The sequence below is a fragment of the Myotis myotis genome, unplaced genomic scaffold (assembly GCF_014108235.1).
Source record: "Myotis myotis isolate mMyoMyo1 unplaced genomic scaffold, mMyoMyo1.p scaffold_m19_p_9, whole genome shotgun sequence".
Lineage (NCBI taxonomy): Eukaryota > Metazoa > Chordata > Mammalia > Chiroptera > Vespertilionidae > Myotis > Myotis myotis.
This window is the reverse complement of record NW_023416401.1, coordinates 72102793-72129675: the sequence shown is the minus strand read 5'-3', so window position 1 is coordinate 72129675 and position 26883 is coordinate 72102793. Positions and strand designations below refer to the sequence as shown.

At 38.2% G+C, this 26883-nt stretch overlaps 1 protein-coding gene across 14 annotated transcripts in view; it reads left to right on the top strand.

Annotated features, from left to right (window-relative positions):
• TASP1 (taspase 1) overlaps positions 1–26883 on the top strand; it is a 256206-nt gene that overhangs the window by 212167 nt on the left and 17156 nt on the right. For 7 of the 14 annotated variants that reach the window (XR_004969958.1, XM_036322238.1, XM_036322235.1 and 4 more), the window contains one exon: positions 8498–8571. The exons of 6 other annotated variants lie outside the window; for them this stretch is intronic. Coding sequence is in view for 7 of the 8 variants with exons in the window: in XM_036322238.1 (XP_036178131.1) it covers positions 8498–8571 (74 nt within the window). In the remaining variant the exon portion in view is untranslated. Of the gene's footprint in view, positions 1–8497; positions 8572–9254; positions 9385–26883 lie in introns of those variants that run through there. One more of the 14 variants, XM_036322240.1, reaches the window with a different exon arrangement.

Sequence of the window (26883 nt, the reverse complement as noted above, 5' to 3'; positions counted from 1 at the left end):
TTAAGGACTAGTAGCTGGGTGCACAGATTCGTGCACATTGAAAGGAAATTAACTAGAAGAAATATTTTAATATCGCTATTCGCCCTTTCTCTATAATAGAAGTGTCAACCAAATTCACGATTGACAATGACAGATCAAAACACATGTGTGCGATTGGCGCCAGCGAGAGCTTTATATGTATTGCGCATGCGCGAGTCAATGTTTATTTTTAAATTGCCGGTGCGTGTCCTATGTACCGGCCAGTCGTGCGGACAGACGGTGGGTCACTTAGCCTTTTATAGAGAGAGATCAGATAGAAAGAAGCAAATGAAAGAATTTATTCTTAGAGGCAAAATATCATGTCTTAGGGTGGACATGCTATTTTAACTTATCAACAACTGAGTTGGATTAATCTGTTGAAGTAGTGCTCTGAGATTTATATAATTCAGAATTAATTTTTGTGTTTTTATTTTATTTTTAAGTTACAGTTTGCATTCAGCCATATTTTGTATTAATTTCAGATGTACAACATAGCAGTGAGACAGTCACATACTTTACAAAGTGTTTCCTCTGATATTCAGGTGCCCAGCTAACACTGTATATAGTTATTACAGTATAGTTGACTATATTCCCTATGCTGTACTTTACAATCCCATGACTATTTTGTAGCTACCAATTAGTACGTCTAGTGTTTTTTCCTTTGCGGGGGGGGGGGGGGGGGGGAGGGAGGGTGTTGTTAATTTTTGTTTTTAAAATACAAAGATGTTGATTACAAGTAGCTATAATCTGCTTTGTTTGCTTTAAAACAACTTTTCTTCCCTTGAATATCACTAGTCTACTTTTTACAATTGCAAATAGATTTTCATCTATAATTTCCTTCTCCATCATAAGAAGTATAGTTCTAGCTATAATCTAACCATGTAGTTTTTTTGGCCACAAAGTTTTCCATCTGAAATAAAAAACACAAAGGTTTATGAATAGAATTCTAGTGATTAAGTACTTCTTATTACTCTGGTTCTCCTAAAACTCAGAAAAACATTTTGACAAATTTTATAGTTAATTTTCATGTGCTCAAACAGTAATAAATCCTAAAAAAATATTTGTTGAATGAATGAAATCATATTTCAATAAAACATGTTTTACTGAATGCTTTTCTTTTCAGCAGAGAACTTCCAAGCCCCAGCCAGTGGCCCCGATTTCCTGCAGTTTCTAATACAATAAAGTGATAAAACAGGAAGAGAATAGAAATGTCCTTCGGGGCTTGTGTTACTATTTGACCCACATCCTCTCTTCCCTTTCAGTCAGCACCCTTCTTTTGTCTTGAACAAGTCAGAGTGAACCTTGGAAAGGGAAGATAATTGTTTCCTTGGCTTAGTATAACTGGGGTTCTATAGAACTTAATCCCCAACCCTCCCAGGACAGTGCAGAGGCGAAAGTTTTTCAGGGAAGCAAGCCAACTCAGCTACTTCAGGCCATAATGGGCCAAGTATTATATGAATCTTAAGGATTCTATGTCAGGATAGTAAAGCATCCTTGTATGAACCTCCCATTGGGTTTTAAAGAACCTAACAACCATAGGGGAAAATCTCCAATGAATTTATCTCTATTCAATAAGGAATAACATAAACACTGTGCAGAATGTCCTCAGGTAAGCCATTCGACCTAAGGCTAAGGAGCAGCAGCTGACTTGGCGACTGTCCAGCCCTAGACAGTTCTGTTTTAGAGTTCTGTTCTTCATACAAGAAACTCTGGGATGGGAAGCCAGGCAGTGAGGATCTTTGTTGTTTTTTTTATGTTTTTTAATCCTCACCCAAGGACATGTTTAGAGAGGGGGAGTGGGGGAGAGAGAGAAATAGAAACATTGATGCGAGAGAAACATGGTCTGGACCTGGGCTCGAACCCACAACCCAGGTATGTGCCCCGACTGGGAGTCGACCCCTTCTTGTAGTTTAAATTTATGGTTCTATTCATGCCCAATGGCCCCATGCTGATAACCAGTGGACCCTTTACAAATCTGAAATGAAGGCCCAGGATGCAGAGCTAAAGGCCCTCCTCCAGAATTCTGCAAGTTGGTAAACCCCGAAAAAGGGGAAAAAAAAACACAAAAAACGAAGGCCTCCAAGTCTGCAGATAATGCTGCCAATGGGGAAACGTTAGAAGAGAATGAAGCTGGGGACTGAGGTGGGTCCCATATCCCCAGCTTGCTTGCTGCTCCTGCCTCATCTCCTTCCTGCCACATCCCAGGCTCTCAAATGCAGTTTCTACTCCACCCAGGACTGCCAGTGAGCAGGGTCTTCCTGCCCTCATCCCAGTCCCCCAACCCAACCCACTTCCAACAACAACCAGCTCCAACTGACTCTGGTCTTGGGAGCCACCAAAGATTAAATAGAAAAGATAAATTGAATAATAAAATCGGGAGTTAAAAAAAATGCTAACATCCTACTACCATTACATAAAATTTCAGTAATTCAGAATATCATAATCTAAACACGTAAGAAATTAATTATTTATAGATAATATAGATTAACAGTATAATTGAGGTTCCTAGGGAAATTCTTTAAAAACATAGAAAATGGCCCTCACCAGTTTGGCTCAGTGGATAGAGCATCAGCCTGCGGACTCAAGGGTCCTAGGTTCGATTCCGGTCAAGGGCATGTACCTTGGTTGCGGGCACATCCCCAGTAGGGAGTGTGCAGGAGGCAGCTAATCGATGTTTCTCTGTCATCGATGTTTCTAACTCTCTATCCCTCTCCCTTCCTCTCTGTAAAAAATCAATAAAATATATTAAAAAAATAGAACATGAATGAAAACAGGACAAACTTCAGAAATTTCAGAAGGGATAGATTGTGAAAAATAGGTTGCCCTCTACTCAATTTTCTGACTCAACCAGTTCCTAAGATCTTCTTCCATGTAGTTTTGTAAACATGTTCATCTATGGTGCCCTTTTATTTTCTTTCAGAAAAATGGCTGCACATCTCTATAAATCATCCTCCACTTTACCTTTTATTTTAGATAACTATATATTTTGCAGATTAGTGTTTTTTTAAACTGAAGTTATATTAATGAGATCTAAAGTCAATTTAATGAGTCACAAGCATAACCTTTTTAATGCATTGGGTAGAATACCAATGCATTGCTAATAAAATGGTATTATTTTATGAAATTTTAGTTATAAAGAAATGTGTATAGTAAGTGAAAATATGTGGGGCTGTTTTGTTTTGTTTTTGGTTTTGTTTTTGCTTTATTGGGGTTCATAGTCAAGAAGTTTGAAAAACATTTAGTTCAGATAGCTCCATATCATGTATGTAGAGCTACTTCCTTTGTTTTTAATTGTTGCGTTATATTCCATTGTATTGAGTACTATAGTTATGTATATATAGTCCCACTAATGGGCAATTAAGCTATTTCCAGTTTCTTCCTAGTTAAAACTACTTCAATGAATATCTTTCTTTTCTAGTCATAAATGATAACTCAGGTTTTAATAGTTATATTGATTTCAGAAAAGGGAGAGGGAGAGAGATAGAAACATCAGTGAGGAGAGAATCATTGATTGGCTGCCTCCTGCACACACCCCACTGGGAATCAAGCCTGCAACCTAGGCATATGCCCTGATCAGGAATTGAACCATGACCTTCTGGTTCATAGGTCAATACTCAACCACTGAGCCACTCTGGCTGGGCCAATAAATAGCTTTTTAAAGGTGTTCTTTTATAAATATAAATGCATATTTGTAGAACCAATACCTAGAAGTAGAATTGTGAGGTCAAAGGGTATGTCATTTTGGTAATTACAGTCAATCCTCATTATTTTTAGGTTTCATATTTATTAATTTTCCTACTTGGAGAAATTTATTTTTAATCTCAAAATTAGCACTCCCAGCACTTTCACAGCCATTTGTGGTATGAGCAGAGTGGTGAAAAATCTGAGTCACCTGACATGCACATTCCCAGCTTAGGTGAACAAGCTGATACTCTGCCTTCTTGTCTCAGCTTATAAACAGATGTCCTTTCTGTGGTCTATTTGTGCCACATTTTTCACAGTTTTGTGCTTTTTGTTGACAATTTTGCTGTTTAAAATGGCCCCAAGGAATAGTGCTTAATTGCTGTCTAGTGTTCCCAAGTGCAAGGAGGTTGTGTAGAAATGTGTATGGCCCTGGTGGCGTGGCTCAGTGGTTGAGTGTCGACCCATGAACCAGGAGGTCACGGTTCAGTTCCCAGTCAGGGCACATACTCGGTTCAATTCCCACTCAGGGCTCAAGTCGGGGGCGTGTAGGAGGCAGCTGATTGATGTTTCTATCTTCTCTCCCTCTCCCTTCCTCTCTCTCTAAAAAAATCAATAAAAACATATCTAAAATAAATAAATAAATAAATAAATAAAAAGAAAATGTGTGTGTGGGATAAGCTTCATTCAGGCAAGAGTTATAATGCTGTTGGCCATGAGTTCAAAGTTAATGAGCCAACAATACCGTATATCCAGAAAAAGGAAGAGGAAGTCACTGATCTGTATGTTGCTCCAGAAACTGCTAAAGTAACCTCTACGGTGCATCATGAAGCCATGGAGAAGCTGGAAATAGAGTTTAATTTGTGGGTTCATGAGAAGATGGCCAGTAAAAAGAGCATAAGGGCCAGCATTGTTGAGGCTAAAAACCAAAGAAATTCGTGGGCAGGTTTTCCAGGGTTAGGAAAATGTTAAACTTGTCTTGGCTGCTGTTTTATTATACAAGAATACTGCATATAGTTAATTACTTATAAGAAACGTATTAAATTAGATGTCTTTAAACAGAAACCCACATTAAATAAAAGTTACTTATTGATTGAAAACGTTGTGACCAGAGACTTGCAGGAACCTAACTCTGTATTTCTCTTAGGAGCAATGGGTCCATTATTTCCTAAATAATTGTTCATGCTGACCTCGTAGGGCATAGCTACCACAAATTATAAGAATGTATTTCCAAATGGCCATACTCCCACCATCATTATATGAGAGTGCTTGTTTTTTCACCTCCCCCCCCCCAAAGTTGTCTTAAACCTTTTGATATCTGATAACCTCATAGTTGAATAATGGTATCTTGTGGTTTTACTTTGCAGTTCTTTTAGTAGGAGAAGTCTTTTTGTGTTTGAGGGTCATTCATGTTCCCTTTTGTTTACATCCTTCTTGCTTTATCTTTGGATATTTGCCTCTTATTAATTTGTAGCAGATCTTTATATATTAATAAAATTTTGTCCTTTTTCTTTGCTATGAATTGCAAATAGTTCCCTAGTTTGTCTTTTGACTGTTTTCCCCATATGGTAAAGAAAATGCAGTAAACATTTTTTTTAAAGTAGTCAAATTCATTGATCTTGTCTTTTATGACCTCTGGATTTTGTTATTGTTTTAAAAGCTTTTCTTTGGAGATATTTAAGAGTTGTATTTGTGTTTGATGTTTTGTGGTCCTTTGGTGTTTGCACGGAATTTAATCTTCTTAATACGTAACACTAATTATAAGTCCTTTTCAAGCTGCGTAAATTTCAGAGTAATAGAACAATGGGAGATCGCGGGTTTTGGAATCCACAAGTCCAGTTTGAATTCCAGTTTGTTTATGTACTAAAATGACGTAAGCCGTGTTTCATTCTTTCTGTGAGCATCAGGTGCCCCATCCAGGCTTTGTTGAGTTCTACAAAAGACAGTGCCTAGCATAGGATAGATTCAGAATGTTAGCTCCTCCCTCTCCTGCTTCCCTGAAGTCCTCCACCAAGAAATAATTTGTCATATTAATTTAAGACATGCACTGAATTGAATAAAATAGGGTTTCTTTTCAAAAGCATTCTATAATTTAAATTGTAGGCAATTCCTGCTGAGTTTTTCAAGCTAGCTTGAACTTCTTATATGCTGAACTGATCATTATCTACTGATTTGGATTGTTGGTATTAAAATGTCTTAGTACAATGCACCCCTTTTTAGGGGGATTTGTGAAAAGAGTGAAGACTGAATTTCTAGACATTGAATTACTTTCTTTTAACTTTGTATTTATAGATACACTTGCATTGTCATTACTCTAGGGAAACTCAGTAAGACTTGAGTGCCTTTGCTCTCTTAGGCAATTAGAATATCCAAGATCTTGTTCTGGACTTGAGGATTTTCAAAGTTCAAAGGAGATGTGTGAGGAAGAAAAAACATCTGGTGAAGAGCGCTTGCTTCATTGCGTGACACTGTGTTCCTGCGCTCTTTCGCAGAGCGTCTGTTTAGCAGGTTGGCAGGTTTGGTAATTAATTGATGATGAGGGAATAAGCCACGTATCTGAGGAACTCAGTTTTGTCCCTAAGCTTCTTTCTTCCCCACATGTCTGGCAAAGCGTCAGTCCAGGATCACTGATCCCACAGTTGTGTCTCAACTCAAACACTTGTCTTCAGGCTTAATTAGCTCAGGGACATAAACAGATGGATGGCCTGGGACCCAGAGGGTTGAGTGTTGAGCAATGCAGTTTTATTATCAGGGACTTTTGAAATTTTTTTTGGATAAGTGCCTCAAAGCTTTACAAAGTATCTTTAAAAAAACTTAGAATTTTGACAGTATGTACTTGAAGGTGATAAAGTTTTGTGTGTATCTCTGTGTGTTTGTGAATTTTCCTTCTTGTAACTTAATTTAGGTATAATTTCAAACTTATATTTGAAAAGTTACAAGAATCATACAAGGGACATCCATGATTTCTTAACCCAGACTCACCCATTGTTTTCATTTTCCTCCATTCGTTTTTCCTTCCTCACTCCTGCTTCCCTTCATCTTCTCCTTACGCACATAGACCCACACACTCACATGTTTAAACATGTACATCTTTTTCGTAACTATTTGAGACCAAGATGGAGATGTCAGGGGTCCTTACTGCTAATACTTCTGTGTGTATTTCTTAAGAACAAGGCCATTCTCCTGAATAATTACATTTAGATATCAAAATCATAAAATTTAACATCAATATGACATTATTGTTGAATCCATAGTCCCTTTTAAAACTCCATCAATTGCTTCAATACTGTCCCTTATAACATCCCCCAACCCCAGTCCAGGATCCAATCCAGGATGACACATTGCATTTAAATGGGAGCAGTTTCTCAACTTCCTTTGTATTTTTTGACTTTGACATTTTTGACAAATTTAAACCAGCTATTTAGTAGCATTTGTAGATCAGCTTTGTGTGATGCTTCCTCATGCAATCCTAGTTCTGCGTTTTTGGCAGGAACACCACAGAAGTGGTGGTGAGTCTCAGGTGTCTTGTCAGGAGGTACGTTGTTGCATTGATTTGTCCCTTAATTGGTGATGTTGGCTTGCATCATTTGATTCACATGTAGTCCATCAGGTTTCTCTGTTTAACTAGAGGCCTGGTGCACAGATTTGTGCACCGGTGGGGTCCCTTGGCTTGGCCTGCGGGGATCTGGGGAGGAGCTGCTCCCGCTCATCCCAGCCCTGCTCATCCTGGTTAGCTAAGCAGCGCTCCCCCTGTGGGAGCGCACTGACCACCAGGGGGTAGCTCCTGCATTGAGTGTCTACCCCTTGGTGGTCAGTGCACATCATAGTGACTGATCAAATGGTTGTTCAGTCTCTTAGGCTTTTATATATATAGATAGGAATTTTGTGGAGAGATACCTTGAGACTATGGAAATAGCCTGTTCCTCTTCAAATTTTCACCAACTAGTTTTAGCAACCATGATGGCTTGTTAATTCTTATTTTGTCTGTATTTATTAGTGGGCATTCTGCTGCAAGGAAGAGCTTTCTCTTCTCCCCTGTTTACTTATTAATTTATTTGTTTGCCTTAGTATGGGCTTGTTGGTTTTACTATGTTCAGTGGGATAGTTAATTACTGTTATTACTTATTTTGATACTTAGATTGGCACAGATTTGGCCAGTGGGAGCCCCTTCGAGCTGAAAAACATTGTGAAAAACCCCTGGTCCATTTGATAAATCCTCATCATTCTTTGAGCTCTTCCTTATTTTCTGGAACAACATGATGTTCCAGATTCATTTTATATTTTCTCTGCCCCAGTTCTGGAATTTACATTTCTTCAAGAAATCCTGGTTCCTTTTCATGCAGAATGGTATTTAGAAACCAAGGTGTGTGTGTGTGTGTGTGTGTGTGTGTGTGAGAGAGAGAGAGAGAGAGAGAGAGAGAGAGAGAGAGAGAGAGAGAGAGATATTTAAAGGGAACTGTTATGGAATATTACATTTACTAAATTATTGTGTATTGTACAAAGGAGTGTGTGTGTGCATGTGTGTGTCTTTAATGTTACAAGTTTCGAACAGAAGAGCATTTATTTTACATGTAATAATCATAGTTTTGACAAGAAAGAAATACATTTTTCATTTCACAGTAAATGGCATTACGCAGTTTTGAGTACTAAATCATCTTGACATTTATGAAGGAGCAAATGGAAAGTGGGGAACTGAGTGTGTTAGGTATAAAGCTATCTTTAACGGTTCTATTAAAAAGCAGAGATTTATTTTCCATCTGTGATCTGAATGTGCCTGTTTGTGCTCTCCTCATGGCAGTGGAGTTCCTGTGGAGCCACACGACGGAGAGCATGTGCGTTGGCTACATGTCAGCCCAGGACGGGAAAGCCAAGGTAAGCGGGAGAAACGGGGCGTAGCCTGAACACCTTGCAGCCATCCCAGGAGCCTCTGACAGGCCAAGTCCACACGATGAATTTTCTCAGCCTCTCCTGGGCAGTAGCTCCATGATCTTTATGAGAATGTGATTAAGAACAGTTCATGATTCCAAAGAAAAACAGCAGCTCTTTTATGCTTTTGATGATGGAGCAGGGAGGTTAGAAACAACGTTTTTTCCATCTTGTTCTTTGTCCATTGTGAATGGGGAAGAGGAAACGGGGATTGAGAAGAGAAAATGGGAGTGAAGCTGATGGGCTGTCAGGGCTGGTGACTTTGCAGGGAGGGTTGGAATAGGTAGAGGAAACCAAGGTAAGGAAAGCCAAGCGCCTGGACCGCACTCTGCACGCGTGAGGGCGGAGCTGGCTGACTTGCTGATACGTGCGACCTGGCTGGTACGCAGTGTGCCCCGCACACCCTGGCGTCCTCATGGGCAGAGGCTGAGGTCTGCACCCCGAGTATCACGTGCCCGTGGCACACGGCCCTCCGTGAGTCACCACAATCACACGGACGTCCACGCAGCACCTCCTGAATGGCTTGGCTTCCCCACACTCACGGGGGCTGAGCCTGGGAGTAAGAAACATCATTTGTGGATTTTATTTTAGCCTTGGCCTCAGGTTCTCCTTGTTCATAAAATTTTTAGACTCAGCTGTGGTACACGATGTTTCCTTGGCATTCAAGAACCTCATTTGCAAAGCTGTGAAGTTGGGCAGCCTCTTTTAAAGGACATGATTTATTTAGCACATCTGGAAACATAAGTAAGGAAACTTTTGATATAAACTGTCTGATATAGATGAAGTCATTGGCAGGCTAAGGATACATGTAAGAAAGAATAATTTATTGCGTATTTATCGTGTAATACCCATCCAGACTGGCCTCTGCGGTCCCCAGCAAACTGGTGGCATTGCAGGCTTCTGTGAGCGCAGTGGACAGGAGCACCTCAGGCAACGTTGTCTCACAGCCGTCCGGCTCTCACTCAGCTCCCCTTCTCGGCATCACCCTCACCTGACACAAGACTTGTATTGCATGAGTAGACTTATATCTCAAGGGAGTGCATAAAGATTGCTTTATTTCATAGTGTTTAGAGAAGGGAATTGTAACTGCCCATTTTAAAGGTGATTTACAAGTTTTAGAGCAACACTCTCTAATAGAATTTTCTGTGATGATGGAAACGTTTTATAATGATATTGTGTTGTCCAGTAGGATAGCCACTAGCCACATGTGGCTATTAAGCTCTTGAAATGTGGGTAGTATGCCTGAGGAACAGAATTTTAAATTTTCCTCCCCTTAAATTTAAATAATCATATGTGGCTAGTGGCTACTGTATTGAATAGCACAGGTGTAAGAATCAGTGGAGAAATGATTATCCAAGTAAATGTTTTCAGAGCATTCTTTTCCTCCCAATGATAAATGGTTCCCAAATATAAAATGTCTGGTAAGCCACAAGAATCCTTGCACAAGAATGGCTTATAGCCATTTATGTTTCTCTCACCCCTTACAAGTTGACTGTCATCTAAAATTGCCTTTTCACAAAAGAACCTCATGGGAGGTGGACTTCAGTACAGAAGCCAGTCTGGTGGAGTGCAGTCGTGTTACTAAGTCCCATGTATAGAAATGTTCTTGTTATCCCTGCTGGTGGCCTGTGGGAGACACCTCACAGTTTAACATGAAATATGTGTGGTAGAGAGAGGGAGAGGACCGCACTGAGCCAGAGACGTTTGGCCTCCAGTTGCATTGCTTGACATCTGGTGGACGTGGTTTTCATATTGCTGGTAAATTCTCCAGCTGCTAGTCTTGATTAGCCCAACAGATACAGCTGCTCCTCTTGCCTCACTTGTAAATTATGTTTTTGACCTTCTTTGCAGAGAGTTAATCCCTCTTCCTTTCTTCCTCCTTTGAGCCTGTGGCTACAAATGCTTTTTTTTTTCTAAAAAACAAACCCCTAACACTAATGCTTTGGCTGCTGAATTTTATTGATCAAAAAAGCCATCTCTTCTTTCATTCAGGCTGGAATTTTATTGTATTGCAAGTAAGACAGAGTTATAGATGAGAAGCTGGGCTCAAAAGAGAAAGGGGCTATAACAGAGTTCATGTTCTTTTCAAGAGCATAAGCCTGTGACCTCTCCCACTACCCCCCCAGCCCTGGTTTCCTGACTTCCATGAAAGAATTGTTGAATTAGTGGCATAACTCTTCAGCAGAATGACTGGTTTGTAAAATTTCCTTTCACATAATGTTGAGAACCATGGTTGTGAAATGAAAAAAGGAGACATCTTAAAAACTAAAAAAATAAATAAATAAATTTAAATTTAGAAACTATTTCAAAATGTGTTTTTTTGTTTGTTTGTTTTTTCATTTGCCCTGCTTTCCAAATATTGCCTTCTTTGTGCTTGTTACCAAACTCAGAAACTAAAACCACAGGGCATTTGGACATTTTATACAAGCTAAATATGTTTAATCTAAGTTAAGGCCTTGAATTAGAGCTCACCTCAAAAATCATACTGCTTTTAAAAAGGCTGGATAGTAATCAATATCATTTTAACCAATTCATGTATAATTTGAATAAAAAGCGGCAGGTTCTTTTAAAAGTTTATTTCCCTTTTAAAAGAATGTTCTTTCAAAAAAAAAAAAAAGAATGTTCTTTCAATTATATCATTTAATTTTTAAAGCCTTCTATAGCCTAAGTTAAAGAGATTTCTTTTCATTGAACAAAAATTAGGGCATTAATAACAGTTGGAAAGCAGTTAATGATTAGTTAATGAATACTTTTTAATAAACACCCAGTATGCATGGATTACAGTAATAAAAACAGATGTTAAAACTGGCATGGAACTTACTCAAGTGTAATAAGTGAAACCAAGATTTATTTTACTATGTAGAGGTCACTTTTTATAGCAGTAGTGAACATACTATTATAAAAATTCTTCCTTGGGGAGGAACAAGCAATTTGTGGTCTTAAAGTATCTCCTCATAGATTTCTTATTAGTTGCTAGGAAGAATAATGGTAGTTTATACTGGGAAAACCAGGCAACAACTTGACTGTGTGGTCAAAATCAGTGTCATCAGGAAGGGGCAGATGAACTTTCTGTGCCTCTGGGTATGATAACCTGAGAAGACACCAACATCACGCATGTAGTAACACATCTGGAAGTGCATGACCTGGATCTAATCACAAGGAAACATACAGATCTAAATGGGGAACATTCTATGAAGAAAGAAAAAAGGGGTTTCTACAGTGGACTTTGAATATGGGTGTGAACAGTACAGTCCACTTATATGTGAATTTTTTAAAAAATAAATGCTATAACTGTATTTTCTCTTTCTTATGATTTGCTTAACTACATTTTCTTTTCTTTGGCTTACATTATTGTAAGCTATAGTATGTAACACATAAACATATAAAATATATGTTAATCTATTATGTTACTGGTAAGGCTTCATTGGTAAGGTCATCAATAGGCTATTAGTAGTTAAGTTTTGGGGGAGTCAAAGTTATGCACAGGTTTTTGACTGCATGGGAGGTCAGCACCCTTAACCACCATGTTATTCAAAGGTCAACTGTATTCTTAAAAAATGTCAATGTCATAAAAGCAAAGGCTGTAGAAATATTCTAGATTAAATTACTAAAGAGTGTGACAACTAAATGCAATAACTAATCCTAGACTGGATCCTGTATAGCAGGGGAAAAATACATTATTAGGTTAATTTACAAAATTAGAATATGGATGGTAAAAAGTGTTGTATCATTGTTAAATTTGTTATAGCTGTACTGTGTTATGTAAGGTAATATCCCTACTCTCAGGAAATACAAACTGAAATATCTAGGAGTAAAGGACCGTAATATACCCAATATCTTCATGGTGGTTCAGAAAAAAAAAATATTATGTGGATGGATGGATGGATAGATGGATGGATGGATAGCAAATTACAAAGCAAATGGAGCAAAATGGAACCTGGGTAAAGGATGTATGGGTGATCCTTGAACTATTCTATAAGTTTGAAGTTATTTCCAAATAAAAAGTTAAATATCACCCTTGGACAATATGGCACATTTGATTAGTCCTTTGGGCCTTGCAATTGAAGTGAACAAGTATTGGAATAGATGTGGTGCCAGGAAGTTGGAACCTGGGTTGTCCCTCCACTCCTTGCGCACTGGGAGACTGACTTGGTATGATCACTCTGCCTCTCTGCTTCTCAGAGGACTCATCTGGAAAATGAGAAATAAAATACCTCTCTATACCTTACGTCCTTCCTGGGATAAGGCATGTGATAACAAGGAAGCAAAATCTTATTTGTCTGAATATGGATGACTGGACCCCATTAAGTTATTCATATCTTATGGCTATATTGTCTATATTATGGGTATTGTATACATTATGACCCTCTACCCCTAGGTACTTGCTTCCAACCTATAAAATTCAAAATTCTACATGCTAGGTTACATAAGCAGATAATTGCTATTCACTTTTTTAGTAGGATTTTTATGACCCCAATGCAGTATCTATCATGTTTTGTTTTTGTGAAGATAGTTTCTGGTGCTTTATGAAAATTCTCAATAAATATTTGTTTTGAAGGATAGCACAGATGAGATTTCTGAGAGCTTTTTGCTAGACTTATCTCTCAAATATAGGTAGAAGACTTAAGGATGCAGACACATTTTGCGAATTGCATCATTAGGCAATTTCATAGTTGTCTGAACATCATTGAGTGTAGTTAAGAAATCTAGATGGTGTAGCCTACTATACATAGTCTATATGGGATAGCCTATTGCATGTTACTGTAGAGCATATTACTGCACTGAATACTCTAGGCAGTTGTAACATAATGGTAAATATTTATGTAAGCATAGAAAAGGTGCACTAAAAATCTATAATAATAAAAGGGTAATATGCTAATTAGACCTTCTGGACGAAGCCAGGGTTGCAAGGAAAGCCCAAGTCCCGGGTGCCAGAGGGAAGCTGGTGCCGGCAGCCGGGAGAAGGAAGGCCTACTTTTGCACAAATTTCGTGCATCAGGCCTCTAGTACAATATAAAAGAAAAAAGAACAGTACATTGGTGTCAGGCACTTACCACAAATGGAGCTTGCAGCACTGGAAGTTGCTCTAGTGGGTCAGTGAGTGAGTGGTGAGTGAAGGCCTAGGACATTACTATACACTACTGCAGACTTTATAAACAGTGTACACAGGCTGCACCAAATTCATAAAACAACACAAGAATAAATCAAGTACAAGAGCAAATGATGCAATCAAGTGATGCTGTAAACACAAGATGTGTGATGAGGATGCTGGTAATGAAACACCGCATACTGCTCCACAGCCAACTTTTGTCAGTAGAAAGAGAACACTCTAAAAAAACAGTAAAATGTATAGAACAGTAAATACATAAACCAGTATTTATTATCATTACTAAGTATTGTGTACTGTACATAATTGTATGTGCTATATTTTATCTGCACTGCAGTGCAGTAGGTTTGTTTACACCAGCATCAGCACAAACACGCGTGTAATGCATTGTGCTATGACGTTAGGGCGGCTATGACATCACTAGGTGATGATAATTTTTCAATTCCATTGTACTCTTTATGGTACCACCACTGCATGTTATCTATCATTGACTGAAACATTGTTATGTAGCACATGACTACAAAACATGAAGTGCATAAGAGAGAAATAGCAAAAGAAGTGAGAAAGAAACTTCTGCTTCCCATTAGGATGAAGAATGTCACAGAGGCTGTTTTTCCTACTCACAACAATGAGAATGAGCTTGATAAACTATGAAAATTACAGATTTTAAAAAATCATCCAAAGAGCTGAATATGCTAGGAAAACCTAAATTAGTTGTGGGAGAAAAAACTCAACTTTTTCATTCCTGGCAGATCAGTAGAAAAGGGCATAAAACTGACATAGACAAGTATAAAGAAAAACCAACCAAACTTTTAATGAACTGTCTATGGCCACATGTGAGCTAGTGTGACAGATTAAAATCCCAAGAGGCCCCAGTCACATGGTGAGTCTTCAGATCAGTTCTTCTCTGTGAAGTCTTCAAGTGCTCACACCAAAGGCTTGGAGCAGGACAAGGAACTGAGAGTGACTTGACAAAGGGCCTAGGATTTTTACCAAATGGACGGCAATGACCGAGCAAACACCAGAGGCCAAGCAGGATTGCCGACAGATGTGTGCCATGGCTCAGAAAGCTGGGGCTGGTTATCAAGGCAAAGAGAACCCCTGAGCATCACTGTGAACAAAGAGAAACCCCTCATGGCTAGAATGCTGGCCGCTGGATTTGAAGACCTGGGGAAGTCTCCACAGTCTCACCAGGGTCAGATCCCAGACGTACTCAAGAGAAATTACTGATCCAAATTTCAAAATATTAGCCAATAGTGATCTTAATCTAAAACTACACAAAGCCCAGGACCAGCTCAACTAGAGATTAGATGACTCAGGTCCTAACCTAGAGGAAAGGGTTTGTTACTTTTTTAGGGTAAATATTATTTGTATTAAAAGTTATTACTGTTCTTTTACATTTGATATATGTGATACAATAAAAACTGAGTCCCCTAAAGAAGCAGGAAAATGAGACTTGTACCTAGGAGAAAAATTAGTAGTTTACCCACAGATTACCCAGATGTTGGGATTAGCATAGAAGGATAATCAAATAATTATAACTATAAAGAGAAAAAAGGAGAAATGGTATAACTGAAAAATAAAATACCACAAGCAGAATTTATTTGATATGTTTAATAGGAGACTGGGGTGGAAAATATGATTAGTGAACTTGAGAACCAGTGAATAAAAATTGTCCAAACCTAAGCACAAAGAAGAAACTGAGTTTAAGAATCTAGGGAGTGTCTGTGACTTGTGGAACTATGACAGATGGTTTAAATTATGTGCATGTGGCATTATATAGCTGTAAGGTTCTTACATTGCTCATGAAATAGTTTGTGATAAGTGAGGGATGCTTATATAATCTCTAGCGCAGGGGTGGGGAACATCCAGCCCGCGGGCCATATAAGGCCCACAAAATCATTTGGTCTGGCCTTGCCAAGGCATTAGGGGTGAGTTCATTAAATGTTTGACCAAATATAGAAGGCTAATTTTTAAGTTGATAATTTTGTATGACCTGCAAATGATGTTTATAAATATCCAAATGGCCCTTGGCAGGAAAAAGGTTCCCTGCTCTAGAGTAATAACTTTAAATATAACAACAGAAAAATTACAGCAAAACAAAAACAGTACAGGACATAAAAGGAGGTACTACAAATTTCTCAACCCCAAAAATAGGCAGGCAAAGAGAAGCAGAAAAACAAATAACATATGAGATAAATAGAAAGCAAAGACCAAAAGATATCAACTCACCTATATCAGTAATCATATTAAATATGGGACTCACCATAATGCTACCATCATCAAAGCAAGTGTTTCCTGGCAGAAGGGATGACCCTAAATCCAGTATATCAGAAGCTTAGAGATCAGCAGAAAGACCGTCTCCCTTTCTAGTAATTTCAGAGCATTCTAAGGGAGGTAAACCACCAAATTTGCTGATAAAGCAGGATCCACCAGACACCGCAGTATATAGAAACACTGCCTCAGAAGTGCAGATGGAAACGTGTCTCAAGAAGAAATTGAATGTATCTAATGTGGAGATCCAGAATAGTGATGGGCAACGTGGCTGCTGTTTGCCATCAGATAAAAGTATTGTCTTCACATAAAGGACTTCCAAAATGACAAGTGAGAAAGTGTTCATTCAACAACTTCAATAGAATAGTCTGTAAAAAAAAAAAAAAACAACGAAAGAAAATTTAGATAGTCAGTTCAATCTCCCAATTAATGTGGCTTGTTCAGCTTCTTCACAAACTTACCTTTTTGTGTACTTTATCCATATTAAAGCAAAATAGAGACAGACTCATAGATGGAGAGCAGGCGGACAGCTCTGGTGTGTGTCAGGGGAGGGGATGTGTTAGTGAGGGTAGAGGGATTGAGCCAAAAAGAAAAAAAGAGAAATAATTCATGGACAACAGTGTGGTGATTGCAGGGTGGAGAGGTGGAGGTGAAAGAGCATAAAGGAGACAAATGGTGATGGGGGGGAGTATATATTTTAAAGTGTTAACCGATTAATTTACTCTTGATCATTAAGTATTGAACTACTAAAAACACATAATATCTAGTAAAGTATTGTAGGTTTCCCTACTTTTACTTTCCTTTCAATCTATTTAGAGGTGAAAGTAATTTATTAGACAGAATTGCTGCTTTAGGGAAGTGAATTTTCTGAAATTAGAATAAGATCAGTGCAATATACCTCATTACTTATTCTTAATTCTCTAACTTTTTTATTCACAAGTTTATTGGAGTACACCTGGCTCAGTAAGTGAATCCTCTCTAAAGGATACTGATATAACCAAAGTGAAACAGATGACTTTGTGATTTTGAGACTGGAAGATAACACAAAAGATTATTTGTAACTTATATTCAGAGAAATAGTCAGAGAGTAAAAATGGAAAATAAATTCAGAGGTCCAAAATGGATATAGCATAGGAATAAATGTTTGACTAGAAGTTGCAGTTTATTATGTTTTGAGAAGTATTAAAAAGTCTTTTTCTTTGGTTTATTTTACTGTTTTGATTGTGATTATGAATGCAAACCCTGACCACCATTAACTTTTTACCCAATTAAAGCAATTTATAAAAATTTAGTAAGGTCTCCCTGTGCCAAGGGTTTGTATCATTATGAAAAGAAAGCCTCACAAAGCTAAATGAATTCTCTTTTATGTGCCCTTTAGTTGACTGATGTCCATCATGTCCTGTCCTGAACAGTCCTCTTCTAAAGCTTAAAAAATAAAATAACCTAAAAACTTTATGTTGAGTGGAGAAAGTCCTACACCAAATAGTACTTACTGAATTATTCTATTATATGAAGTTCCACTTACATAAAGTACAATAATAGAAATCTGAAAGTCGTTGCTTGAAGAAAAGGGCATAAGGAAATTTTCCGGGGTAATGGAAATGTTCGATATGGAAAATGTTCTACTTAGGTTTTGGTTTTCATGGCTATATAAATGGTCCAAAGTCATCAACCCCATTACCTAACATCTATGCATTTTATTGTATCTAAATCATACCTCTATATATTTTTTGGTCTAAAAAGTTATGAACAAGACCATCTATTAAAAAGGCAGAGTGGAATAATAAGAGAATGAGCTTTGGAGTGGCCGTACGTGGATTTCCAAACCTGGAGCCCCTGCTCAGTAACCTGGGACGGGTTAAACTCTGACCCTCAGTTTCCCTATCTTTAAAGTGGGAATATTACTGATGCTTTCATAGCATTCTGAGTATTAATTGAATAATATAACAAGTGCATATAGTAGATGGTACATTAATCATGATGGGTGATGATGGTGTAGTGTTGGGAGGAACAGGTGATGGTAGAAGTTGTAGAGAATCTCTCAGGGCCATCACATCATGCAACTTCCACAGCCTCATTTGTGCATACTTGTGCTCCCAAAGGTGCCATTTATGTTGCCTGTGACCAGAGCAATACTGCTTGGATTTTCACCCTACTCCTCTGATGGAGCTGGTAGTGGTTATTACATTTTGATAAAATGTAACTCTAACTTGTAAATATAAACCAACTGATGAGTGAATGGAGAGATCCCAAAAGAGAAAAAAAATTCTTTGAAGCTACAAGAATGAGCACCCCCTCTTCAACTCTGCAATTCATACTTCAGTTCCATGTTAGTGGCTAGTGGAATTCATTCACTGGGTGGATTTATTGTACCATATTTTGGATTTATGAAGAACTGCCTAGAACCAAGCTGGCCTTAGTCTAAACCAGATTTTAATGCTTTTGATAACCTAGTCCCCATACTATCCAATAACTGAAGGAGTCTGATCTCTGGCAGGAAGCCAACTGCCTCAGGATGGTAGGTTGGGCACCACCAATAAGCTATGTACTAAGAAAACATCCCAGGACCACTAAATTTGGCAGATGTACATATGGAACACAAGGCAAAGTGGCTAATCAGTGATTTTACTTGTACCTTTTAAGCTTGCCCAGAATTTCAAATATAAAAATTGCATGTCTTTTCCATGTTCTTAGGACTGCCAGGAAAGCCCCATTGGATCTATTTAGAAAGTCCTTTAGGCAAACAGGAGACGATTGGAGAAGATTGAATATGTGAAAGACACATTTTAAGACAGACATTTCCTCAGCTTCAAGTTTATTTCTAAGAGTAGTTGGTAATTTTATTTTTGCTTAATTAGTCTTACGCCATCAGTTTCTTCCAAATGATTCATTCAACTTTGCTCCAAAGCAATAAATAGAATAAACACAAAGAGGGAATTCACCATGTTGGCAAGAACATAAATCTTCTCAAAGGAATTAACTATATTTATCCAAATAAATCTCATTTTAATCATAGTGTAGGGTTAGATCTTTGCAAAGATAAATATGTCTATTACTTGGACTTGTCGATACTCTATGTTAGTTGAAATGAATAAGCCTTTTTTTTTGTTATAGCAACATGAAAAATAATGAAAACATACTTACATAGTCATTAGTCTACGTGGTTCACATCAGGTGTGAACTTAACATTAGAATGTCCCCTTATTACCTTCTAATACCCAATGGTTCAGGGAAATATTTACCTTCTCAAAGCAGACACATGCCTGCTGTGTGCCCACAGGACACATAACCATGACATGTAACTAAGACATGTGTCCTTGAGAATGATTGACCTAACTACCCACAGTGATGGAGTAATGATTACAGAATGGTGTTTTCTTTCTTTTGCTTGGAAAGCAGATGATGAAAAGAATCTTTCCTGTTGTTGTTTTTTTAAATATTATAAAAGGACATCGTCTTGGTCATGTCATTCTTATTTCATGTTACCTTTCTAATTCTTAATAAGGAATTGGTTCTATGATTGTAAATACTTGGGATCTCCCACTGATTTTGTGTTGTAAGGACTTTTATTACATTATTTTATTAAATAGGTGAGTAACAGGAGCTGAATCTCCATACATGCAGTGTATATGGAGGTGTTAATGGCTACACAGGGCCTAGCACATGTAGACATTCCATAAACACATCTTGCATGAGTGACTCCATGTTGAGGTTTAGGGTAGAACTTTGAGTCCAGATGGTTGTCTGGACACACTTTTTCCCCACTGCCCTTCCTTCCCAGTAATCTCCAGATTTGAGATAAAAAACTAGACTCATCAGCTTTTTTAAACAAATTGAAAATTGTTACATAAACAATTTTGAATATACGTGAAATACAAATTTCACGTAAATTTTTTTACAAGATAAAAGCATTTTAAGTTTTACATAAAAATACAATTATTTTTCTTCTCATTTATTTTCTCCTATATGAGCATTCGATTTGGCAGCCCTGGGGCCCACTCTATGCAGTGATTGGCTGGAACCAAGTGGTAGCCACCCTGTTCAGTGGGGCCGTGCACTCCACTTTGGCAGCCCTAGACCTGGCCTGCTTCACAAGGCATTTGAGACTGATCCAAGTTGTGGAGTTTGAATCTAAAGCAATGTCTGTCTGCTAGAATACTACCATTCATTCAAATAATATAGTTTCTGTCTTTTTTAAATGCCTTCATCTTGGAATGTCTATTCTGTCCAATCCTAAGGATTAAAATTAATTTATGATTGTTACAGTATATGACTTTGGTGTCTCGTGAGTAAAACAGTGCTGTAAATTGGTGAAATTTAACATTTTAGTAATAACTAATTGAGACATTTGGATACAGTTGAGCTACTCTCTATTTACATTTCTTTCAAATACTTCTGGATGTAATAAGTGGTGGGTACTGTCGATTTACTTTTATGCTCTTGAGCTGTCATCACTGTACTGTACATGTTTGGACTACACTGTCTGCTATAGTGTTGAAGGGGTAAAAAGAAACTTAACTTAGGATGAGGGTTGTATTAACAGTTTGCTATTAGGAGATGCTCACAGTACTTGGAAACAGCTTTTTATTTATTTATTTATTTATTTATTTTTTTACCTGAAATAGAAAATTAATGTTATTTTAAATGTGGTTCCTATAACATGAAAAAACAAAACAAAACCAATAATCTCCTGATTTCTTCCACTGATAGCTCTTGTGTATATTATGGTAAATTTTTGAACAATTAGAACCTGCCAACTATACTGCTCCATTAAAAATGTTTATGGTATTTTTAGGAGAAAAATGGAAGATCTTGGCCAAGCAATCTCTTAATAGGCAGTAATAAGGCCCAGTAGCCCCTGACTAAAACATACTTCCATCTGAATTATCTATAAACTTCCATTGTCAGACAGGAAAACCTGTTGTTTAAGGTGATGACTTCTTAGGTGTAACAAGTTCCTGAATCCAGCAATTTATTTATTTTTGTTCAGTAGGCCATATTTGGGGCAAAAAGACATAAATAAAAATAAGGGTTTCACCATTAAAGATGACAGAAATGCATACCTCCTAACATCAGCTAACTGGTATTAGAGCTAATCAGGGATTTATTACAATGATTGGTAATGACTGACCAGGAAGGATGCCTTAATTCTTTGCCTTTGAGATTTTAGCTACTAAACCAAAATCAGTTTACCTAGAACTAGAATTAAGATTGTATTACTCATGTGAGTGATGATAATGACTTGAACTGGAGTGTTAGTTATACTGGCGGTGAAAACCAGCTTCTGTGTATGTTTTAAGGTAGAACCGTGGGATTTACTGATAGATTGGATAGAAGTATGAGGGGAAATAGAGAAGGCAATGGTAGCTCCTAAGATTTTGTCCTAACCAGTTGGAAAAATGAAGTTGCCATATACTGGGGTGAGGAAAAGGTGAGGGGGAGGAAGAAAGCTTGAGGGGAAGTAGAAAGAGCTCAGTTTTGGACATGTTAATTTTAAGATGCATGTTAAGAATCAAATAGAGATGCCTGGTAGATAGTTGGATATTTGTGCCAGGAGAGAAGACTAAGCTACAGATGTATAGTTGGGAATTTCAATATAGAAATGCCTTTTAAAACGACAAGGCTTGCTGACATCACCAAGAGAGTGAACACAGAAAAGAGTCCTGTGGAACTCCTGTGTTTATATATAAGTTGAGGACATGAGGAGGAACCAGAAAGGAACACTGAGAAGTGGCCATGGAGGTTGGTGGTGAACCAGATCAGTGTGGTGTCTTAGAAACTGAGGAGAAAAGACAATTGGGAAAATGAAGTTGTCATTTTTCAAACTATTTCAAGGCCATCAACTTTGTCAGAGCCTATGAAATTAGGTCTGAGCATAGACCAGTGGAGTAGTCAAGGAGAAAACCTGATTGTAGAAGGTTTAAGGAGAGAATGGAAAGAAAGAATTTGAGGTAACAAGTACAGTCAAATCTTTTAAAGAACTTTGCTGTGAATGGAAGTAAAGAACTGGAGTGGTAACTGGAAGGAGGGAGTAGGTATGGAGAGTTATTCTTTCCTGTTTTTTCCAATGCACCCAGATGCTTCATTGTATGTCTAAATCATTTCTACAAAACATGCTAAGGAAAAGTGGTCCAACATTGATTGAGTCTGTGGGTACCCTAACATTTAGTTGTTGAGAAGGTAGGGAGAACCAGCAAAGGAAACTGAGATGTCAGCGTTAGAGTGGAATAAAAGGGAAGTTTCAGCAGCCTTTTAATAGTTCTGGATGCAGCTGGAATTCAAGGAAGGCATTCATTGACATTGGGATGAGCTGGTGGAAAGTCATGCAGGTTTCTTTCCTGAAGGATGTCTGAACTTACATTCTCACGTGCCTGTCTGGCTCCAAAAAGAGTGGGCTGGGGCCACACAATTTAAGTTGCAGCATTTCCCTGACATTTGGTCATGCTCCCTTCTTCAGGAGCATCTTCCAGGACCAGCACAAATCAGCTCGGGCGATGCTGCTCTCTAGGTCTCAGGGCCTTCACAGCCTCTGGTGTTGCAGAGTCTGATATTCATAAGACGTCAGGAGCAGATGGTTTTGACAAGGAGCACTTTCTTCAAAGCGTTTGTTGGTGGTTTTATTTTTACCCCTTCAAAATTCCTCACTGACAGATCAGCTGAAATTCTCAGGAAATAGTCCATTACACAAATAGTAGTTTCACTCTCTAAGTTAGTTTAAACATTAGCTTTTCATTTCTTTTCAAATACAAGATGCTCTTTTCAAGCTGTAGTGAAATCCATGTTACCTGGCAGCTTACCAAACAGAAGATTATAACTGATATTTTGGATTTTCACCCAGTACAAATCATCAGGATGCTGAGACTTTCCCACCAGGTTCTGCAAGAAGAGGCCACTGGTCTGCCTTTCATTGAGGAAACTGGCCCAGAGCCTCCCCTTACAGAACGGAGGGTAAACCCCCAGCCTCGGTGCAGGGATTGGGGGCAGCTGCACCTGGGTCTTCATTGCTCAGCTAAATCTTCTCCTCTTAGCTCAGCGCCTCCTGCCACCGTTAGCCCCCCTCTGAGAAGAAATATCTGAGATATTAAGTTACTTATATAAGTTCACACAGCTACAAAGAGGTAGAGCTAAGATTCTGGACAAACTATCTGAATTCCTCTGGAGAGGCCTAAGCTGGAGAGGCATATTTTGGAGTCTCAGCATATAATGCTCTTTTTAAAATGACAAGACTGGATGAGATCACCAAGAAAGTGAACACGATCAAAAGAAAATAGACCTGAGTCCAGGGAAACTGTGTGTGTAAGTTGGGGAAATGAGGAGGGACTTGCAAAGGTATTAAGCAGAGCCAGGTAAGTGTGGGGTCCTAGAAACCAAGGGAAGAAGGTGTTTCAAGGAGAAGAGAGTGATCCGACTGACCAGATGCTGTTGCTGGGTCCTGTGTGGACTGTACAGTTTGTTCATTTGTTTTTACCAGTGCAAGGGCGTAGAGTGGGGACACAGGATGCCTTCCAAAATGGGTCTAGGACAGTTAGAAAAGGACATAGAGTAATTTTTTTTTAATTAAATCTTTATTGTTCAGATTATTACATTTGTTCCTCTTTTTTTCCCCCCCATAACTCCCCTCCTCCCAGTTCCCGCCCCACCCTCCGCCCTCACTCCCCACCCACTGTCCTCATCCATAGGTGCACGATTTTTGTCCAGTCTCTTCCCGCATCTCCCACACCCCTTTCCCCCCAGGAATAGTCAGTCCATTCCCTTTCTATGTCCCTGATTCTATTATAATCAACAGTTCATTCTGTTCATCAGATTATTTATTCACTTGATTCTTAGATTCACTTGTTGATAGATGCATATTTGTTGTTCATAATTTGTATCTTTACCTTTTTCTTCCTCTTCCTCTTCTTAAAGGATATCTTTCAGCATTTCATATAATCCTGGTTTGGTGGTGATGAACTCCTTTAGCTTTTCCTTATCTGTGAAGCTCTTTATCTGACCTTCAATTCTGAATGATAGCTTTGCTGGATAAAGTAATCTTGGTTGTAGGTTCTTGGTATTCATCACTTTGAATATTTCTTGCCACTCCCTTCTGGCCTGCAAAGTTTCTGTTGAGAAATCAGCTGACAGTCCTATGGGTATTCCCTTGTAGGTAACTGAGTTTCTTGCTCTTGCTGTTTTTAAGATTCTCTCTTTATCTTTGGTCTTGGCATTTTAATGATGATGTGTCTTGGTGTGGTCCTCTTTGGATTCCTTTTGTTTGGGATTCTCCGCGCTTCTTGGACCTGTAAGTCCATTTCTTTCACCAGGTGGGGGAAGTTTTCTGTCATTATTTCTTCAAATAGGTTTTCAATATCTTGCTCTCTCTCATCTTCTGGCACCCCTATAATTCTGATGTTGGTACGCTTGAAGCTGTCCCAGAGGCTCCTTACACTATCCTCGCATTTTTGGATTCATTTTTCATTTTGCTTTTCCAGTTGGGTGTTTTTTGCTTCCTCGCATTTCAAATCATTGACTTGATTCTTGCGCTCCTCTGGTCTGCTGTCGAGAGTCTGTATAATATTTGTTATTTCAGTCAGTGTATGCTTAATTTCTAGTTGGTTCCCCAATATAACATCGAGGGTCTCATTAGTTTTCTTGTAGATCTCATTAAGTTTATCGGCGGCTTCTAAACAGTTCTTGAGAGACCTTAAAAGTGTGGTTCTGAACTCTATATCTTCCATTGACAATTTTGTCCTGTTTCTTTGTCTCCGCATTTTGTTATGCTTTCTTGGTGCACCCAGAAAAGGACATAGAGTAATTTTTTAATAGATTATATTGTTGCATTAAGTACTCATTAAATCTCCCTGCTATGTAATTAAGGAAATTCGGGAAAATGACAGAAAAAATAATTTTAATCCAGGCTCTGAATGAATCCTGCTGGAATGCAATAAGCTCCCCCACATTAACTACTATTAACATTTTGGTATACTAGTATTTCCTTCTGTTTTTACAACTGTGATTTTTTGGTTTATAATTATGATTGTATGGAATACCTGGAATGGCCTATACTGATTTATTCTTCTTTTAAAGTCAGTTTCTAATATAAAAATAGTATATGTTTCTCTAAGGATATTTGAAAAAGAAGAGTGAAGAAGATTTTAGAAATCAGAGTAAAGAGTCTAAGAGGTCCTTACAATCTCAGTATGTACCATTAACATTATGGTATCAGATATGTATTTCCATATAATCTGCGTGGCATATGGTGGCATACCTACCAACCTTTCTCCCTGCCTGCCTACCTTCTTATCTAAGAGGTAGTCCAGGGACAGGCTTTGTTCTTTCATAGATGGAGGTACAAATCCAGGGGGTGGGGGTGGGAAGTGGGGCGGGATGGGGGTGGAAATCCAGCCTGCTGGGCCTATCATCAGATACCCTGTGGTAGGTTTCAGTAGGTGATCCTACCACCCTCTAAGAAATCCACTCTTAATGTTAAGCCAGGTCTAAGGAGAAGGTAACACAAAGTCCTAGGACCAATTGGTATTTTAATTCTTAAAAGGGATATTTAAAAATCTACAACCTGATTCTAGGAAAATTTAGACATAGTTTTTTTTTTGGGGGGGGGGAAACTTATTTAAACAACATTTAGAGGTTCTTTGGAAAACACAACTACTGTATGGAATATTAGAATCAGAAATAAACCCTGAATATAATTGAGTCTAATTTTTCAATTTTATCTATAAAGATGCTAAAGTTCAGAGAGCTAGTAACTATCCAGTCCAGAGACTAGCAGCAGAGTTAGGGCTCAAACCCAGTTCTGTGAATCCCAGAATCATCCTGAAATTTGTTGGTAAAATTTGTGGTAATAGCTTTTCTGAGCAAGCCTTATTTCAACCTGAAAAACTACTTAGTCGTAAGCCTCCTGCAGTGAAAGGTGTGTGTCTTAACAGAGCTGGATTTAAACTCCTCCATGGTAAGGCGTTGTGGGAGTAGAGAGAGCCCTAAATTTGGAGTCCTGAGGCTTTCATTCAAGTCTCAGTTTTTCCACTTCCTCTGTGATGGTAAGCAAACCACATAACCATACTGAGTCTTGCTCTTTTTTCACTTGAAAAATATGTGTGGTATACATCTTTCTACCTGACATGGTATTTTGAAGAACTTGATGTAAAATAAAGCATTATGCAAATATAGGGATTTGGTATTTTTATTAAGATTTCACAAGGAACTAGTTTCCACATCATACAAAAAACATAATTGCCTTCAGAGCAAGGTCCATGTGTGTTTCATTTTTCTGTTCTCTCATCGTAAGTGCAGAATAAATATTTGCTAAATAGTGGAGAGCTTTTATCACCTTTAGTAAAATGGAATCTTCATGATAACTCTCCATGGGAGTGGTGGTATCAGAGGTACTGAGGGGATTGCCATGTTTATGTGATGCCTTCATTGGGCTTTTGAGTTAAAAATAGGAGGGTGATCTTGTCTGATGTTGCCTCTGAAGTATAGTGTGTTTTGCATGGTAAAAAAGTGACAAAAGTTGCCAAGAGAATCCAACATGCTGTTCTCATCAGACAACATTTTAATCTCATTTTAAGGCTCCTTGGACATGATATTTGTATGTGAAAACAATAGAGCTTTTCCCTCTATGCAGCTTGTTTCAGTACTAATAGTGAAACTTACCATAATGCTCTCATTGTGTTTTGTCCAATTTTGCCAATGGATCTTTTATGGCATCGTTGTTTTAAATTTGGAAAACGAGGCAGGGGCGACGTACAGTGAGATGACTAACATGTGGCATTAATTCCTCATTCTGTTGATATTTCTGATTTGTTAGGTTGAACTTAGGAATCACATCTTCAAATTTCTCTGGCCAGTTTATTACTTTCAGTTGAAAGCAGTGAGGGAATAGA